The following is a 19,498-nucleotide window of genomic DNA, read 5'->3' on the forward strand; positions in this document are numbered from 1 at the left end:
GTTTTCTAATTTTGTTGGATATATTCATACTAGATATGTATGATCCATTCATTTTATAAATAAATAAATAGAAAAAAGAAACAAAAGGAAGCTTGGCAAGAGATTATAGCAAAGAAGAGTCTTGGCGTAGCACTGCCCTGCCTCCATAGGTACTATTAAACCACTTTGGAATGTTCGTCCGTTGGGCTTATTGGATGCACGTTTCTTTTGGCAGGGAAGGTTAATTAGGAACAAGATCATGGTGAGATTACTTTCCTATGGATATCCCAACAAGCATCTAGAAGAAGACAAACAGGGCAAACCCTCAAGGCGATGACTTTGGGCCAACTAACCAAGTAATTTCTACCAATCAAAACTAGTCAACCTAATTACCCTTTAATTTGACCTAATCATACCTAACACAACCCTGCTTCAACCCAATACCTAATCTTACCTAACTTATTCTTGCTTCAACCCAATCATAATCCTAAATTTCTAAAAACAACTAGACTTAGTTGCATAAGTCCAAGAACCTATCTACCATCATATAATCATTCCCATAATCCCATAACCCTAGACTAATTGGACAATAACTAGCCGATTTCACTCAAATATGGTAACCAACTTATCTTATCCATCATTAAACAACTCAATCTAATATGTGATCACTCATTCTATAGAACTAAAATTTCACCATTCTATAGTAACTTAGTCGTTTTTGGCGACTTCTGGAATTTGCCAAATATGAAATTAAATTTATGATTTATATGGTACTCTACCTCCATTTAGATTCCTGTCATGACAACCCATATGAGTTACTAGTTATAATTTAGTATTCCCCAATAAGGTAGAAAGGCATTAATTAGTGGTAGTAGGTTAATTTGTTATCCTTGTCAACATTGAGGACACACCAATGATAGCAGCGCATGGGGATACAAATCATATACTTTAATTTAGAATGCTTTTTTGTGTAGAATTTTAAGTGTCTTAAATACAACCTACTCCGACCACCCTACTACTCTTTACCTTAAGAGCTCGTTTGGTTTGTGAAAAAAAGAGGAAAAGTGTGGTCAACGGAAAAGTAAAGAGATGCCTCTTGTTTGTTTGGAGTTTTCAAAAAAAAAAAAAAAACGAAAAAATTGTATTCCCGTGGGAATATGATTCCCACATTTCATAAAAAAGTCTTTTCCATGAGAAACATGTAAAAGTTACTTTTTCTATGAGCCGAAAATCGAAATATTTTTATTTTTTTTCAAAAAAACCCTTCAGCTATCACCGAGCATTAAAGACCTAATTTTTGTTAAGGGTATAATAGGAATTACACATAACTTTTTCAGAAAAGTGGATAATCAACCAAACATAAGCACTCTGAAATCTGTCACTTTTCCATGGTCAACCAAACATGCTAAAAGTACTTTTTCAGACATCCTCTTTTCAGAAATCTACTTCCCAAAAACCATATCCTATGAGAAAAAATGTTTTCCGCGAACCAAACAAGCCCTAAAAAAAAGTAATAATAATATTAGGGAAGTCAATGGACCCATACTAACCCAGACACATTACGTACTTGATTTGGCACATAGCCCAAGGATTGGGTATGGATCCAAAGATGGATCACTCTAGTTATTGGATCCGATTCCCATCTGATTTGATCCAATTCCCAACTATTTGGATCCAAATGTGGATATCAAATCCGCGGGTTAGGATCCGGAGGTAGCTAGACTTGACCCGACCGGACCCGGCAGACTGCACTCCAAGTCTACATGTGACTCGACAATCCGAAGCTAGCGGGCATCAATAAGCCGCATTCGAGTCAACCGCAACGGCCCTCGAAGGCGGAAGGCGGAGGACGGAGAGCCATGGCGAGGCCGGCCCGAGGTCTCTTCACTCTCTCCGCTCTTCTTCTCTTCTCCTCTCTTCCATTCTCTCTCGCTTCGCCAAAGAAGCCAGCTTCGGCTGCGAGGAAAGAGGACATTCCCTTCATAAGGTGCCAGGTCTGTGAAAAGATCGCCCACCAGATCTACAACCAGGTCGGGAAGAAGGCGGCCCGGATCGCCCCTAAAAAGGTAGTATTCTCTTCTTTCTGTCTCGTTCTTGGTTTCAATCAAACTTATTGAGTTGGAGTTGGATTGTCTGCGCGATTGTTTCGTAGCGTGATTCGGATTGTTTTGGAATGGGATTAGGTTTCGGAGTTTGAGATCATTGAGATCGCGGAGAGTGTTTGTAATTTGAAGAAGCAACAGGCGGATTGGATCCTTCACATCGATATTGTTGAGAAAGGAGATAAACTGGAGGTAATGTTAACATTTTTGTGAACCGAGTTCAGCTAATTTACGCAGGAATACAGTTTTAGCCGTTAGGAACTCAAAAATTCTTGACATCAGTACGATATTATGGTCCATATGATGTCTATATGCTGCGCGCCTGCGCCATTAACTGCAATTTTACCTAGAGAAGTTTTGTATTTGCAACGATTTTAAAAGAAAGGATCGTTTTTCTCAGCAAAAAAACCTTACATCCGGGTGGAAATTATTGAACATGAAAAACTAGATGCAGAGATACTTCTTTGGCTAAACACTCAATAGATGTTTTTAGTGACATTGAAATTGACTGTGTGTAGCTCCAAAAAAAAAGATTTTCTTATAAGTATCTTCACCTTCTGTTTTCTGAAACAATTATCTGTTGTTTTTCATAAAAAGCAAGGGGTTTTAGATTGATATAGGGAGGTTGGATTAGTGTATGAGATAAAAGATGCATATAACACTATATTCTAGTGACAAGTAGGGTGTGGATGTTTCTTCGCTGTTGATTCCAGTTGCTTTTACAAGTGGTTCGGGCACATTTTAATAACTATTGATGGCTATGGGAAGGTCTGTGATAGTACTTCATGACATCTCTATATGTACAAATGCAACTTTTTTTGCTCTTACCATGAAGGAAGATTTGCTGGACTTAGGATGTTAAAGATGCATCAATCAAATGAATGGTTTAGATGAGGTTATTTCTCAGATTTTGGCTGAGTTTGAAAATTAAGCTATGTGACCTGCAACTTAGAACTGGAAATTGTAGTTCTTTGTGCAACAGTCAACTGCTTTTCGTTGCAAAAATAAGGAACATAGTGAGGATATTTTATTCAATTAAGAGGTGGCAATTATCGTTCCAATTCACAATGCATATCACACTTGATGTTGTTCAAAAACGAAAATCCTTTCTTGTAACCCCGATTATTGCTTGTTTTTGAAATGAGGGGGAATTACCATTGACACTTATCGATTGGAATCCAGTTTGATGGAAAAAGAAAGTTCTTTAAAGCCAGTTTGATGGAGCATATTCTGTGAAATATCCCAATTTTACAAATGGGTCATCTTTGGGTTTGGGTAGGACAAGAGAGCATTATAAGGCATGCATCATGGAAAGATTTGATAGCCATGTTGATTGGATGAAACATTCAGGCACTTTGGAACTAGCAGTTAGATCATCATTTGGACAAATGTTGTAATTTTTCTGGTAATACGACAGATATTACTTTTGAGAGCTAACTCAGACATCCTCCACAGCACATGTTAATGTACATGTTGGCCTTTTTTCACTCATTATGATAAAAAGGCATATGAGGTGAAATTGGGAGCAGGGATTGTAGTGGTTCAAAGTGAAGAAGAGTTCTCAGCTTGTAATCTTGAATGGAATTTGTTAGTCTTGATAAAAAGCAGAAAAGGATTTAGATTAGATGAGCAAGACACAAATGCACAAAACATTGTGGTGATCAGTTTGTGCTGGAAGTTGGTCTGTGGGAAGAAATTCGTTAGAGGAAGAGACTATAGAGAGAGGGACCATAATAATGTCTCTCCTATTTCCAGAGCATTGCTTGTTTAGATCATATAACAAGGAGAGGAATATAGGTTGTGACCATGGGATTAATATGTGAAAGACAGACAGAGCTGGGTTTTCAAAGGATAAATTCATTTATTCGAGATGTGTCATTCCTTTTATTCAATTTAAATTCATTTAAAATATATAGTCCTGATGCTTCAGGCGGTTGATATTTTTGTGATTGACTATATTAAGAGATGCCCAATTTATTAAACATATGGCATTAATATGCTTCTGTTTTCTAATTTGGTATTGTGCACTTTAGGATCCATTTATTAATATTTTCTTTGGACAATCTGTTTTCTATTATCTTCTTGATACAAGGACATTGCTTTTTGAGTTCCCTCTGTTGGCATCTCAACATTTTGACTTCATGTACATCTTTTAAGCACTCAAAATGGATAAATGTAGTTCTTTTTATAGCAACCAATGGCAAAGAAATATTTATAATGTCAACACCAAAGATAGGATAAGGTGATTGGTAATGATTTTCTTATGTCACGGCTCTTCATATTATTCACAAAATATTCCACTTGAGAAACAAAAGAGGTTACTATGTTATCATGTCTTTATTCTATTTTTGTTGCTGAAACAACTCTTGCATTGCTTTGTCATATTAGTTTTGTCTTTTCTGCAGCTCGTTGAGCAGGGAACTGAAGGGCAATGCAATTCAGAATGTAAGACCATTGAGCGTGCTTGTCAAGAGGTGAAAGACTAATGCTTTTTTGCCTTGCAATTCTCTTCATAATCACTTCACATTAAGTAGTGACGTTAGCTTGGTTTTGACAACATATTATGTCACATACATTACTGAGAGGCGGTTTTAGTTTTTTAACTAGTTATGTCCTAGGCCATGATATGGTGGCACAGTTACTAGATGACAAGTCTCATAGTAGATTAATTTTATCTTGATGTCAAGTATTTGATCTTCTCACACCAGAAGCACACCTTTCAGTAGAAGGATAAAACATGAACCTTATTGCAATTCTTGCGCTTTTATCTGTATGATCTGGTTTTCATAACAAATCCTGTAGCCAATGAGGCAAACATGCATTATAAGACTTAGGCACTCTTTTATATTTGGATAATCCATAATAACTGATATAGTTTGTTGAAATTTATGCTTTTGATATTCTTATATGATTCATTTAAACCTAATAATTGCATGGAAAAAAATGCTTTTTCTTCAACATAGAGCCACTAGGCATTATGATCCTGATCGATTAAGAGGTCTGCTATACTCATGCCTCACAAACTTAAAAGGATTTTCTTCTACATTTCTCCGTTCTTTTGTCTCTTGATATTTACATATAAAGATGGACCCGTCATTTGACCTTTGACTATTGCCTCTTCTCTGCATAGCTATAAATAAATATTGCCTGTCAATCTGATCATTGACATCATTTTCTTTGGGAAGGAAATGCTCTAGGGCCTCTCCTAACTTCTCCTGGCTTGTGTAATGAAGAAGTAATTATTTTAGAGAGCAGAATAAGCTGAAATTAAATGACTAGTCTGTGTAGCCATGATTTGCGGTACTTGGAATGGTCATATAGACCTAAAACAGTTCTCAGCAGATGGAAGGTACCTCTCAGAAGGAGCTGTTCATGACTCGTACTTGATGAATACTCAATTTAGTCGACTCTTATGCTTTTTTTTAAAAAATAATCCTTTTTATTGTAATATGATAATTAGATCTGGTCAAAATCAACTAGTCAAGAAAGAAACACATTACATTTTCATAATTATTTGGACTCCATATATGACATCCATTTATGCATCGGAGCTATATGCATTAATTTCTTGTCCAATGGCATCCTTTGCAGGTAATGGGTTATGCAGATACTGATGTTGCTGAGTTTTTCTTCAAAACCAGGCCTTCAGTTGATTTGTTGGTGAAATTTCTCTGCAATGACATTTCCAAAGCATGCTCGGTCAAGCCACCACCCATTCCTGAGGTAATCTTTTTTCTCATATTAGGGGAATCACTGGCTTTCCCACCCTCTTCTTCTATTTAAATGATTGATTAATCTTAATATCGAAAAAAAGTGTAGGTCATATGAAATGTAAGGTAACAAATACAGCATTTTGATAGGATTACAACTATGAAGGACTCATAGACCTATTGCAAAATTATTGGATAAGACGTGTTTATTAGTCTATACATTGTGAAAGATTGGTAATTAGCGGTGCATGGATTGCTGCATGGAACGTTGTCATATATGACATGCACAAATGGTACACACATAATAGTATTTCACTCTGGAAAATTCCTCCTATCCTTTAGCATTTGAGATGAAAAAGCAAGATATATATGCTAAGCTAAACAGTACTTTGGTACAATTAAGAGGTAATTTATCTCATTTTTCTTTATCTCATTACCTTTTCTTTGAAGGACAGACCATTCCTGAAGCCACTTGTAGAGAAGAAAATAGATATTGCATCCAAGGCTCTGATAAAAAACAGATTGTATTGAAAGGCCTTCATCTAGGCAACCAGAGTAACATGCTATATACATTAAAAAACTAATATTTCCAGCCAGTTTTATGAATTTGAAGCTTATCCGATGATTCAATACATGTATATGAGGTGATACTAAAAAATTTATATTTCTGTCACATTAACAATTTTCTCTTTTCTTCATTAGTTAATGCTAGTAACTGATCCAACAATTACTGTCCTGATCATGTAAACTAAGCAATAAACTTGATGTTTTTATGAGATATGCATTAAGGAATCACTGTATAGAAAGAGAATACTTAGGTTATTTAGGAACGCTCGGAGAATTGATCAGCCAGTAGGAAAATGCATAACTAATTTGAAATTTTCATCTTCTTTTTTCAATAGCTTGGAGAATATGAATATAAAGACATTTTCAATCATCTTCAGAAGTATTCTTTTATCACTGTTTGCAGGATAGAATTCCTGGAGAACCTTTTCTTTCGAAGCCATCTAAAGATGCTGAAATGGAAAAGATTTTGAGATCCATGGAGGTACCTTTCCTCAGGGAGTTAACAGACAACTTTGATATTTTTTTTATCATGACCAAGTTTCTTAAGCTGCTATATATTGTCAGGGTATGCCAGGAGCACCAAGCATGAAAATGTATTCTAGAGAAGATTTGATGAACATGAACAATTTTGGCGACGTAGAAGCTGATGAAGATGAAGAGGACGATGAAGATGACTTTCCTACAAAATTGGTAAAACACGGTTCTCCCCACAGATGGCTCTGTTTATTTCTGCTATTGAACATTTATTCATTGTCCTTTTGTTTTGGTTTCAGGGCAAAGTTTTAAAAAATAAAGATCCTCCCAAGAAAGATCTGAAACAGAGGATCCTACAAGGAATTACAGAGACTGGGAAGCAGGTTAAGAGGCATGTGAACATAGTATCACAAACAATCAGGAAATGGTGGCAGGGAAAGCAAAAGATTTCTAAACCTCCAAGGACTGGCAAAAGTGAGCTTTGAGACAGGATCCCTTTGTCCCTGAAATTCTCATTCATGGCACGAGATACAACAAGTTATGTTCTTGATTCTAGGAACATGACAAGAACCTTTTATCTGCTGAGTTTCCATACCTATGGGCCTTCCCAGGCCAAAGATCAGAGGGGTTCTATAGCACTTTATTTTTCAAGTACAAATTGGTTGTGATTTTGAGGAATGGACGATTGAGCTTGTTGAGAAGAAATAGAGCTACAGAGTCATGAAAACAATCTTGTAACTTTAGAATTCTCCCAGGGAACTAGTATTCTCACAAGCTCAAAAGTGATCGGTAACAGCAAAACTATCCTGCTTAGAATAATATTACTGGTGAAAACTCCACGCTAAACTGATTTCACATCCTATAACGGATGCACATTAACCCGGGTTTTTCTCTTTGATATATTTCATGATGATGAAAATGCGCGACAGAAGAACAAAGTTTATGCTGCTTACAGAACCGCAGGCGAAGCTATCATGCATGTCCACCTGTCGAAGGCTTTATGTAGCCAGTACAAAAACAGCAAGGACATGACAACAGAGTCCTAACCAGCTATTCTAAAAGATAGCCTTGTCATGATAGCAGGATGTCAAAATGATTGCTTTAATATGTTTTAACTACAGATTTCAGACTGCTAAACAGAAGAACCAAGTCTTAGCAGAATCAAATCCACTGTTCTGATATGGAAAAATTTGATGTGATCTTGTACCAAGGTTTCAATCAAGTAGCCCCCAAATTGCTGTAATATCAGCCTATCAGCTTGTTTTCTAAAACCTCATACCATATAAGTTCTAAAACTCATTACATTCAAGTGTATACATGATGGTCAGGTATCTTACATTGCAACAACATAATCCTGCTTCTTCCTAAGAGAAGAAACCAGTACACACACATCTGTGGTTAGATTCACACGGGGGAAAACCAACCGCACAAACAACACCCAGAAACCGCAACACATCACTCCAACTCCAGCATCAAGACATAGGGCCTTCCCACGGATGGCAGTCGCACGGACTCCGGCATCAGTTGCCCTCCCAAGCCCTCCCAATAGCGAAGACGGCGTAGAGCGCGACCCACACGGCGCACAGCACGGCGCCCCACCACCAGCACGCCCGCGCCACCGCCCAGGTCGCCGCCGAGGCCGAAACGGCCATTGACGCCGCCCCGCCCCACCGGCAGAGGCGGGCGTACCCAGGGAAGCTGCCGCGGTGGAGGATCGCGCCGGCGGAGGCCGAGCCCGCGAAGACGAGGGAGAGGACCAAGACGTAGAAGACCCCCGGCCGGTCCCTGAAGATCGCGACGGTAGGGACGAGGCCGCCGTCGTACTCCTCGTACGAGAGGCTGCTGAGGACCAGGCCGGCGAGCAGAGAGATCCACAGGGTTAGGGTTTCGGCATCCGGAACGGCCCGGAGCATCGATTTCCAGATGGCCATTGCAAGATTCGAGAATTGGGACCGCAGAGCTGAGACGCTACCCGAATTCTAGAAAGTTTGGTCGATGCTTCCGGTCACTGGTCAGCCCTAAGTTGGCACATCTAATGAAGCAAGATAAATGCCAAACTAGCACCAATCATCTTTCGACATTTTTTTTTAAAAAAAATGCAGGTCACTAACTTGGTATATGCCATCCGCCCCTCCAATTAAAATATAATATATGTATAAACCACTTATGGCGACATATGGCATAAGGAAAGCTCACATCTGGATCTATTGGAAGAAGAACCGTGTCTATAAAACAAGCGCAGCAACTAAGGGCTCGTTTGGTTTGCGAGAAAAAAAGAAAAAGAAAAATATGATCAATAAAAAAATAATGGGATGTCTTTTATTTGGTTGGAGTTTTTAAAAGAGAGAGACGAAAAAATTGTATTCCAATAGAAATATGATTTGCATATTTTATGGAAAAGTCTTTCCCATGAAAAACATAGAAAAGTTACTTTCCCATAAGATAGGAATCACTCTATTTTTATTTTTTTCCAAAAAGTTATTCAGCATTAAAGAAGCATTAAAGAGGTATTAAAAACCTAATTTTTATTAAGGGTATAATAGAAATTATACATAACTTTTTCAGGAAAGTGGATGGGCAACCAAACATAAGCACCTTAGAAATTTGTCACTTTCCCATTGTCAACCAAACATGCCAAAAGTACTTTCCTAGGTATCCTCTTCCTATGAATCTACTTTTCAGGAATTATATTTTTAGAAAGAAAAATACTTTCCGCGAACCAAACGAGCTCTAAAGAAAGAGTGGAACTCTTTTTTCAACCATCTTTATTTTCTTTAGTCTTCTTGTTGGTTCCTCTGTTGTTTCCTCAGAGTTTTTCTTTTCCGACTTAAATATCAAAGGGCTTAATCGGAGCCAATTCGGTGAATCTTTTTTTTTTTTTTTAATTTGATCTTTCAAGATGATAGACGTATGTGAACCACCAGAGTACAGATTGTTTTGAAACTCTTTTATTATCTAATCGAGTTTCTTTTTTTTTGGTGAGTTTTTTTTTGGTACAACGGCAGCTCACACACTGCGGGTGTAATACGGCCAACAAAATCCGAAAATAAAAAGCTACATAAAAATCTCGATATAGATCTACTGTCCACTCAGACAAAATCACTGAAATGATGGACCGCATAGAAAGCAATTCAGTCAGCAGCCTTATTTGCCTCCCTGTAGATGTGTAAGGCTAGGTGGGAGTCGCACTCCCCCAGTAATCTACGTATCTCGTGGATCAACGGTCGGTTCTCAACTGTGCGTCCCCGACTCCAACTCCAGATCAAGTTTGAGATGACAACACTGCTACTTCTTCTGCTTCTTCTTTAAATGCTTTGGAGTCTATAAAAGCATTCCTTCGCATTCATTTAGAGAGCACTGGGACTTCTTATGGAGAAGGTGGCTGCTTTCATTTAGACCATTACATACTAGATATATTCAATCATGTTCTTGAATCATGTCTTTGTTGATCTCAAATAATACAGTCTTGCTTAACAAAAATAATACGGTCTTTTGATGTTGGAGCGCTTTCTTGGCGGTATATGTTATGTGGTATGTAACACCTTTACAACTATGACCTAGGTTTAACAATATTTGAACTCCTCAATTGCGACTTGGAAATCTGTGTCAGTCTCAATTGGTACAACCTTTTTATGTCGAAGGACTTTCCTGTGTGTCTAAATGGATATTTAAACAACACTTGTTTGGATTTACAGTTTGAGTGATAAGAGCAGCGTATGCCGAACCGGCCCGTACCGGCCGGTACAAACCGGTTCGGCCAGCTATCGGTACGGCGGAGCCGTGGAAACCGGTACAGGCCGGTTCCTTGCCAGAGACGAAGAAGACGAGGAGAAAAAAAGGGAGCGCGGGGAAGAGAGGGAGGGAGCCCACCTTCGGCCGCCATCGGAGAGCCGCGGAGGGGCGTCGGAGGCCGGTGGGGGGCGGCGGAGCCTGGCGGGGGACGGGGGAGCCCGCGGGGGTGCTGCGGAGGCCGCGGCCGCGTCACTGTTTCGAAAGAATTTGGGGATTTTTAAGTGAAGTCGGCAACCGATTTGCCGACTTCACTTAAAATCCCTAAATTAAAAAACGCGGCCGCGTCCCCTGTTTCGAAACCACGGCCTCCGCAGCTCCCCCGCAGACTCCGCCGCCCCCCACCGGCCTCGAACGCCCCTCCGCGGCTCTCCGATGGCGGCCGAAGGTGGGCTCTCTCCCTCTCTTCCCCGCGCTCTCTGGTTCTCTTCTTCTTCCCCGATTCCGGCGGAGAAGAGCTTCCCGGTTTGTACCGCCCGGAGCACGGTACGAACCGGCCCGTACCGGTCCGGTAGGCAATCGGTACGCCTACCGGATCCGGTACGGTGGACCTTGGATAAGAATAGCACAAGATGTTTTATCTAAACGTCATTTTCCAATAACACATAAACTCAAAGTATCAGCGTGCGTTCGTGCATATGCACGCCAACAAACTCACAACTTTTGTGCATTTGCTGTGCTAGCTTACCCCAAAAAATAATTGTATGAAAATGGAGCTAAATAATTTTTAGAATAAGATTTGACTCAAAAATAATGTTAAATTTTAATATCAGCTCCCTCGACTTGGTGTAATATGGTTGGTGGATTATGGTAAAGGCACCTATTTTGTATATTTCGTTGAAGTTGTGGCATCTGTTTGCTTATTGTTTATCCAAAGAGTACTATCTTTGCACATCTAGCATTTCTTTGGATACCCTGTTACAAGTCTAGAACTTGCCCAACGTGTTTGATATTGCTTTAAAAAGGCACTTTTATGGCTTTTAAAGCAGAAAAGCACTTTTTGAAAAATAAAAGTTTGGAAATATTAATTAAAAATTGCTTCTAGCATGGTAGAAGAAAAAGGCCAAAAGAAAAAAAGTTCGTTGATCACAAAAACTAGCATGCAAATATTTTTTCATAGTGCAACTGTGGCTTTGGACAGCAAATATGAGGGTGAACACCCGAAGCCACTGTACTCAAGGAAACAAACAACTAGATGCATCAGCCACAATTACACAGATCAGATAAGCAGGAAACTCTGAAACCAAAACTCGCTCTGGAGGCCATCTGCCTGTGTACATGAGTTGTGCAGAACTCACCTGAGTGTAGCCATCATTGCCCAAGGGCGAAGGATTTACTCTTTCGATACTTCCATTTGCAGCTGATCTGAGTCTCCTTCCATCCTTTTTGGTAGCTTTGAGGATATTAAGGCGTAACGCCACCTTCGCACGTCCCCTCACAGCTCAACTGCCAATATGGATTCAGCAGAAACAATCTAATTGCAACATGAACCAAATATTATTACATCGAAATCATTTTATAAAATTTATTGTTAAATGAAAAAAACTAAAGCCAGGTCTAGGACATGTCAGATACAAGCTTTAAACAAAACCACAACCATACAAGACAATGCCGTGCCAAGCCAACCAGCCTAAACTCAGCTGGTTGGCATCTCTCTTCACTATGGAAAGGTCCAGGTTTGATCCCTGGTAGTGACATCCCATTGTATTTTTCAAAACAACAAAGGCAGGCAAATGCCAAAAGTTATATAGGAGATCATGCCAATGGGCTTGCGTCTGCTAGCTGGCAATCCTCTCCTCATTGCAGGTGCTAGGAAGAGATCCCGAGTTTGAACATAGAAGGTAATATTCCGACTGAATTTCCGAAAGAAAGAAAAGGACAAGAAAAGGATGGGAGATCATAAGACAAATGTAACTCCCTACTGCCAACAATGAGGTGATTGTTAAAACTTAAAACCACCATTGCCAAGGCTGAACACTTCACCAATTCTAACCTGTGCAATTACAAACTTTGTCTAGTAGGATGTTATGATGGATCTTGATTATTAAGTTGAAGGCAAGCAAAATGCAGCAGCAAATGTACAACCTAGAAAACTGCAGTGTGCCAAACTTTGGCTTCTCAGGCTTGGCTCATTATATGAAAAAATCATATCCTATAGAAAAAGTAGCTCTTGGTAGCAATTTTAGCTATCTTTTGTATGGCTGGCTTGTGAAGAAATTTCTTTGCATGCTGGTGGTCCTCTATAAGTAGTCCTTCTTAAAAGCCATCCCATCCAAGCAGCACTTACATGCAATAGAAGGGCAGACCTTACTGTAATTCAAAACCACATAGAAATTCCTATACAGCATACTGGGGTAGAGAGGTGTGATCCCCTTTGCCAGGATGACGATTAGACCGGGTCTCACTGGCAACATGGATTGACGATAAAAGGGAAGCAGCTGAGGGTGGGTGGAAGGAGTGGATTGGGCATCTTGGCAGGTGGGGGCGGCAGAGTGGGCCCCAGCAATGTGGGGGGTGGGGGAGTATGGAAAGGGGCATTTCGAGAAAGAAAAAACCCATCTTTCTGCTAATCTAGCAGAGAACAGGGTCGATATTTTCTTTTCTATATTAGCATTTGAATACTAATAGCATGTGAGTGCCTCCACTAGTCTAACAGTTTAGGCATGCATCGTACCAACAAACTTCTTTTCGTAATTTGAGGCTTCATTTGAGGTTCTTGCTTTCCCATGTATATCTTTTTTTTGAATGGACGCTTTCCCATGTATATCAACTTAAAAAGTTTTCGGTAAAACAAGGTTTAATCCATAACCTAAGGACAAATCTGTGAACTATATACCAATGATATTATTAAATAATAAATGTTAAAAATTCAGAGTCACAAATCTGGACTCATCTGTGAAATTCGCATTAGTTTAGATCAATAATTTTTTATAACTAGTTAGAATGTAGGCGCAGATGCATGTAGCTACAAACAATTTTTGATTGAGATAATTTAAATCTAAAATCTAAAAAGACCTGAAAACAGTTAACTCATTATTAAATTTTTCGAGTATATTATATCTGACCTCCGCCTCTTGGTTTAGAAGTACCTATCTTCTTTTCACTTGAAAGTTTACAAAGACATCCTTTTAAGGATTTTCTTATAGTTTAAGCCGCTTTTATATAGTTTAAGGATTTTGTTATCAATAATTTCCTATCAACAATAATTTTCGAATCGTTGGAGCATTCTAGGAAAATAATCCTAATGGTACTCCTGATGAGATATATAGATAGAATAATGTTTCCAATAATAGAGAAGTTTAAGGAAGATAACTGATTCTTTAGAATGAAAATATCATACATACTATTAGGTATGTATTTTATAAATTATCAGCAGATGTGATTAATGAAGAGCTCTTCTATAAATTCTATCTAGATCACTGATCCACTCGAAATCTTGGCTTATTTTTCTGTTGGATCATCAAACTTCTGAGGTTCCTCAAAGAATAAGAGAGCGAACCCATATAGACTAAAGTAGGAATATACCAATCTGTTGTAAACGCAATTCCCAAGTTGTATCCCGAAATTCTCAAAAGTTGTGTCAACATATCCTAGAGTGTGTGTGAGCTTTAAAAGAGAATCTAGAATATCAACAATTTATGTTTCAACTGCATTCAAACCAAGGAAACAAATTATCATCGCATAAAAGCCAGTCTTGAAAAGAAATTCTCACAATTTAGACTCAAACTGTCATGGGAAAACAACATATGAGACACCCATCTTTAATTATATCATTATATGAGAAACCAACCAATCAAGTCAAAAATTAGTAAAATGGCTAAACAAAAACTACTCAAACCTCACACATATAAGAAAGACACTGTATTAAAAAACTGAAAGAAAATTGCTGAAATACTCACTCAGCAACAAAATGAGCAACAGGAAAAGCATGGAAACCATTTGTTTTGTGCAGCACCAGGAACTGCTTTGGGAGACTCAGTCTGTGGCTGAGGTCGCCCTGGCTGCTCCTTTGGTGTACGCTGATGCACTGATTCAACTTTTATGGACTCGTTTTTTCCATCTGTCAAGCTGTAAGTTACCAAATAATCAGTTTTCCTCCAAAATACTCCTTCAAGTTACCACACACTTTAACATGTACAACCTAAAGTTGAAATATGTAGCTAAAAACTTGTGATTTATTAATGATCCACTTCGTGCTGCCTAATCTGTGGATCAAAGTGTACACAAAACTATACATAACACATATATGTGTATATGTGCATATATAAATACGTAAACTGAAGTAGTATGTGAGAACGAGATCATACATCGGAAATGCAAAAGAGCGGTAGCTGTTAACACTGCTATCAGAACGCTTGCTATCACAATGAGGCATACCCCCAGCCAAAGGGTTGCCCTTTTCTTCTGCAGCTGCCCTTAAAACATCCTTCATGGCCTCAGCATTTGCTGCTTCAGCCACGCTGGGCTCCTCTAAACCCAGTCCTGTGCCTGCACTTTTCGCTGGACTAGAGACAGGTAAAGGAGAAATGGGTGGATAACCATCCCATTGGCCATTGTAGAAGCCAGTCAGGTCTCCAGACCTTCCCATTTGGATACTGAACAATGATTCATTAGAAGCCACACTCCATTCCATGGGTGCCGTAGACTTGGTCCTCATGAAAATGGAAGATGGGATCCTGTTGGGATCAAAACCATCTGATTTCCCCATCACCTGGACCGGAGGGGGCTGTTTTGCTCCAACATAATCTGATCCAGGACTAGGATATGGATAGAATGGTGTTTCTGATGGCACCTGACCTGCCTGTACTGATCCAACAAACATACTCTCATCCTGACTTATATTTTTCACTTCCTGTTTACCAGCCGAGCCTATAACTGCTGCTTCTGACTGAGCATTTGCTCCATGTTGAGGAGGCCTTAAGTTGTTGCCTGGCATCTCATCATGTGTTGCTGTTGCCTTGCTTAGCTCAATTGCATCTAGTTGGAAGAAATCTTCCTCCGATGAAGTATCCGAGGAAGAGGACGATGAGCATCGTGCATCTTCATCGATTATGGGCTCATTTCCAGGCTTAGGCAGTTCATCACCTCTAACAGTTCCTGTCTCAAGATGTGTGCTTGCATGTTCTATATATGCACTCCCCCGTGCAGAATCCATTTAATGATGTCTGGATCAAGTCCAGATAAAAACTATCCGATGATCTGTACCGAATCAAGAAGAAAAATCTCAGACATGAAATATTATAAATTCTCCACATATAAAATATAATGCCTCCTGGAGAGGATCCACAGTTACTCCATAAGAGAAAATCCTACATTATATAAATGTGATAGCAACAAAGAAATTCAATAAAAAACAGAGAAGTGGCTCGCAGTACACACAATAAGTTCAAGAAAACTCTATAAGCTAATCAAGGAAAAGAGAACACCAACAGAAAAGAGAACACCAACAGAAGGCTTGTAAGGCTTCTAGTCAACAAGAGGTAATGTAAGTGATAACCAAGTTCTCTTATGAATTTTCTATGACTTGGATCCAGCTCCCATTTACTGGCAAAATTTTTGGAACCACATAGGCTTTCGAAGAGGTAACGCCACACTTCTTCTAAGAAGTTTTTGGGAGTATTAGGAGAATATTATCTCAGTGCAACATGATATTCGCATAAATGATGTTTGTTTGTACTCTTTGCATCTTTTTGTTTTCTTAAATGAGCAGAGTATCTGATAAACGATACTTCTATATAAATGAAAACAAATCTTAAAATTGACTCGCAAAGATGGTTATCATATTAAAAATTAAAAAAAAGATCCACCATATAAATCTTTAAGCTGTTTCTTTTTTCACCTACATCAGCCTTTCATATTCATTCGACAAATCATTTTAGCCATACAATGTTCGTCGTAACTCTTAATTATTTGAGAGAAGAAAAAGCTTCTGCACATGGTTCTTACCAAGCTTCTCTAAAAGATTATAAGCACTGAAGACAATAAACAGAAAAACTAGTCCAATTATTTACAGCACATGGACCATCCCAACTACAAGCATATGAAGATATTGAGAAGAATATCTGATAAAGATGTGATGCAGAAGAATGGGAGTTACTTCCTAAAACAAATTTCATGCTTAAAAACAGATTGCATTTGGTCAAAGGTCACCAGTATCCTAAGGTGGAAGAGGGTATGATGATGGGAACAAACAGGCTGGTAAGGATTAAGCCAAACAAATTGGAGGATGGACTGGTGGCAGCTACCCAGAAAGTTGCCTTTGACAAACACTTCCTGCAACAACAAAGTGCCTAAATGACACAACCACCAGAATCAAAAATTGATTTATGAAACTCTAAGAAAGCTGACCTAACATTAGTGTGGAATTGTTTGTAGAAAACAGGACAGCAGTGTACTACGGCCGAATAGTTAGGTGCAATTACAGGAAACCACGAATCTAGCCAGACAACAATATACTCGATAGCAGAGCTCCTCGGCTTGCATGAAGATGGTGCATATAACAAAAAATACGGGTAGAAGAGGTTTGAGATGTGTTGTTTAAGACTGTAGATTATTTATTTTCCATGTCCTAAAAAGTTTGCATGCAGAGACTTATAATCGTATTTTTAATTGCATCTACCAGCTGCTTCTTTTGAGAATATTTTGGTTTGTCAGCCTGATATTTCACATTCCCAATTCTGTAAATTTCAATTAAACTCTCCTGAAAACATGACCGACCTTTATATTCCTTGCTCTCGTGGCAGATAATTTCAGTATTAATCAATAAAACTATTGGGATTGAGCTAATCTTCATTTCCCCAAAATTTTTTAAATCGAAATTTGCCTTGAAAATGTAAAACACTGATATTTCAATCTTAGCTGAAGAGTATCGTGACAGACTAAAGCTAATAACATTATGAAGAGACCAATTTCGTACACAACGCAAAACATAAAATTTTTCTGGATACTCATCAATATCGCATGCAGAGCTAAACCAAAGAAAGGGGGGGAAAGGGCTGATTTCTTGCCTGGGGAAGGGGGAAAAAACAAGAATTCATGTAGAGCGATGAAATTTACCTCGACAGAGGATGATTAAGAGCTAATTGAACAATGGCATGGTAGAAAGTGGAGAAAAAAGATCTCTTTTCTTATTTTTCGACTCCCACATTTTCTTCCCTTTTCTTCTCTCCTCTGGAACAGAAAAGAAAAGGGAAGGCAGGGAGGATCGGTGCCTTATTTCCGTTTGGAGGGGGATGCCTTGGAAGGGAAAACTGGCTTTACCCTAATTAGCACAGCGAAAACCTCCAGCCAACCGCAGTGGGTCGCGAAACACGGGAGACCCTCCACGCCCAACCATCGGATATCCGCCCCAACTTCCCCCTCTGCTCTTCCGTTCTCTCCTCAGTTCCCGCGATCCAGCCGCCGCCTTCCCACCCCCACCAGTGCCGTCGCCGGGGCCACCGATACCGCCGTTTGTTCGTGAACGGAGACGAGGCGGCCATGGCCGGAACGGGAGGTCGAGTCCTAGAGACATGAGCAAATTAATTCAGGGACTTTATTGGTTTATATTCAACAAAATCAGAAGACAATACGCTCAAAAAAAACTTCTAGCATCTGCACCTCACCAATCCAAAGAACTCCATCAGAATGGTCAGCTACGAAGAAAGCCATCCTATCCACCGCTCCGCCTGCCTTCGATGGATAGGTTATTTGAAAAGAAGACACATTCTCTCGCCAAATTCGAGATATCCCGAAACGGGGGATGGATGAATGACGCAGATAGTGAAGCTATACGTGGTTCAACTGATGCACCCGTAGGGCTTAACTACGCCTCTCTAGGTCTGACTGTATTTAATCTTGGGTTCTTAATTTGATTAAATTACATTTGAACTAGTCTCGGCAAACCGAGACCGGATCTTGCTTAAATATTGCCCATGGAAAAAAAAAAAACCAACTAATAGTTAGCGTCAACATTGCCTTCCAGACCGAGCGTGTTTATAAAAAGACTAATGGAGCCATGGATTAAGTAGCCTCATATGTGATTGCTTCCCCTATGGAGATGTACTATGAAACAAGAATGGAGATTATCCGCAAAGAACTACGGTAGAACAGTTTATGAATGTCTACGCAGTGGACTTGATTTTACCAAGGATAATAAAAACGTCCACTCACTTGTAGAAAGAAAGAAAGAAAAGAGGTTAGCTGATCAATGCCCCAACCATTCCAAGGCTGTTTTTGTAGAAAGCAAAAAGAACCTCAATCAGTCGCTTTTGCTTTGCTCTCTCTTGAGCCCGCATGTGAAGATCTTTAGAGGTGAACCCACATAGTAGACACCGGTGGAAATAGAAATTCGAATTTTTATTTTCTGCTATCACTCTGGAGCTTTGTGCGTCGGAAAGAAGAAGTTGCCTAAAATATTTCGAGACTTATTATTTTTTTGATGTATCCATACATATAAGTCATCCATCGCAGCACAAAAAATATAGTCTAGCTCGAATATTTCCCATGCAAGGGTTAACCAGAGGTTTCCAAAGTTTCCTATAGTATCATATTTGCGTCTAATCAGCCCTCCTATGTGGGAACAAAAAAGAGCCGCCGGCATCTGCCAAGGCAGAGAGACTGGCAGATTACGTGGCTAATTCCGTTGTTGATTATGGTGTTTTCTCCTCCTTTTTTTTTTTCTGTCGTCTAAACTTTCCATGGAGCTTCATATTCTTCTTCTAACCAACACGTTGTGATTTGCCTCAATGTCCCCACAATTAATAAACAAAACATGCTGTGACACTTTGTTATTTAAAACATATGTGCCTATAGTTAATTGACAACACTATGTTATGTAAAACCCAAGTAATTGTGATGTAAAGACTACAAATCTTCTAGCAAATTTATCCACATTAG

General features: G+C 39.2%; 2 protein-coding genes across 8 annotated transcripts; one reads left to right on the forward strand and one right to left on the reverse strand.

Annotated features, from left to right (window-relative positions):
• The first annotated feature begins 1,739 nt into the window (after positions 1 to 1,739).
• Positions 1,740 to 7,711, forward strand: LOC103702007 (uncharacterized). Its single transcript, XM_008784271.4, has 7 exons — positions 1,740 to 2,045; positions 2,163 to 2,273; positions 4,487 to 4,555; positions 5,673 to 5,804; positions 6,762 to 6,839; positions 6,923 to 7,048; positions 7,132 to 7,711. Exons 1-7 carry the CDS (start codon positions 1,839 to 1,841, stop codon positions 7,315 to 7,317), a joined length of 909 nt encoding a protein of 302 aa, XP_008782493.3. The 5' UTR covers positions 1,740 to 1,838; the 3' UTR covers positions 7,318 to 7,711.
• Positions 7,712 to 11,703: 3,992 nt separating this feature from the next.
• LOC103702008 (uncharacterized) lies at positions 11,704 to 18,396 on the reverse strand. 7 transcript variants are annotated; one of them, XM_008784275.5, is made up of 5 exons: positions 18,221 to 18,396; positions 17,882 to 18,124; positions 14,929 to 15,820; positions 14,521 to 14,689; positions 11,704 to 12,095 (listed from the first exon to the last, which is right to left on the reverse strand). In XM_008784275.5, exons 3-4 carry the CDS (start codon positions 15,774 to 15,776, stop codon positions 14,521 to 14,523), a joined length of 1,017 nt encoding a protein of 338 aa, XP_008782497.1. In that variant the 5' UTR covers positions 15,777 to 15,820; positions 17,882 to 18,124; positions 18,221 to 18,396; the 3' UTR covers positions 11,704 to 12,095. The 7 variants fall into 7 exon arrangements, with proteins under 7 accessions (XP_008782497.1, XP_088578779.1, XP_026658393.1 ...); XM_088722653.1 differs by having other exon boundaries at positions 11,704 to 12,067; positions 17,678 to 18,124; XM_026802592.3 differs by having other exon boundaries at positions 18,226 to 18,394.
• Between the last annotated feature and the right edge of the window lie 1,102 nt (positions 18,397 to 19,498).

This window comes from Phoenix dactylifera, chromosome 5 (genome assembly GCF_051530095.1).
Source record: "Phoenix dactylifera cultivar Ajwa chromosome 5, Ajwa_hap1_PhDact_Kaust_v1.1, whole genome shotgun sequence".
NCBI classification, from domain to species: Eukaryota; Viridiplantae; Streptophyta; class Magnoliopsida; order Arecales; family Arecaceae; genus Phoenix; species Phoenix dactylifera.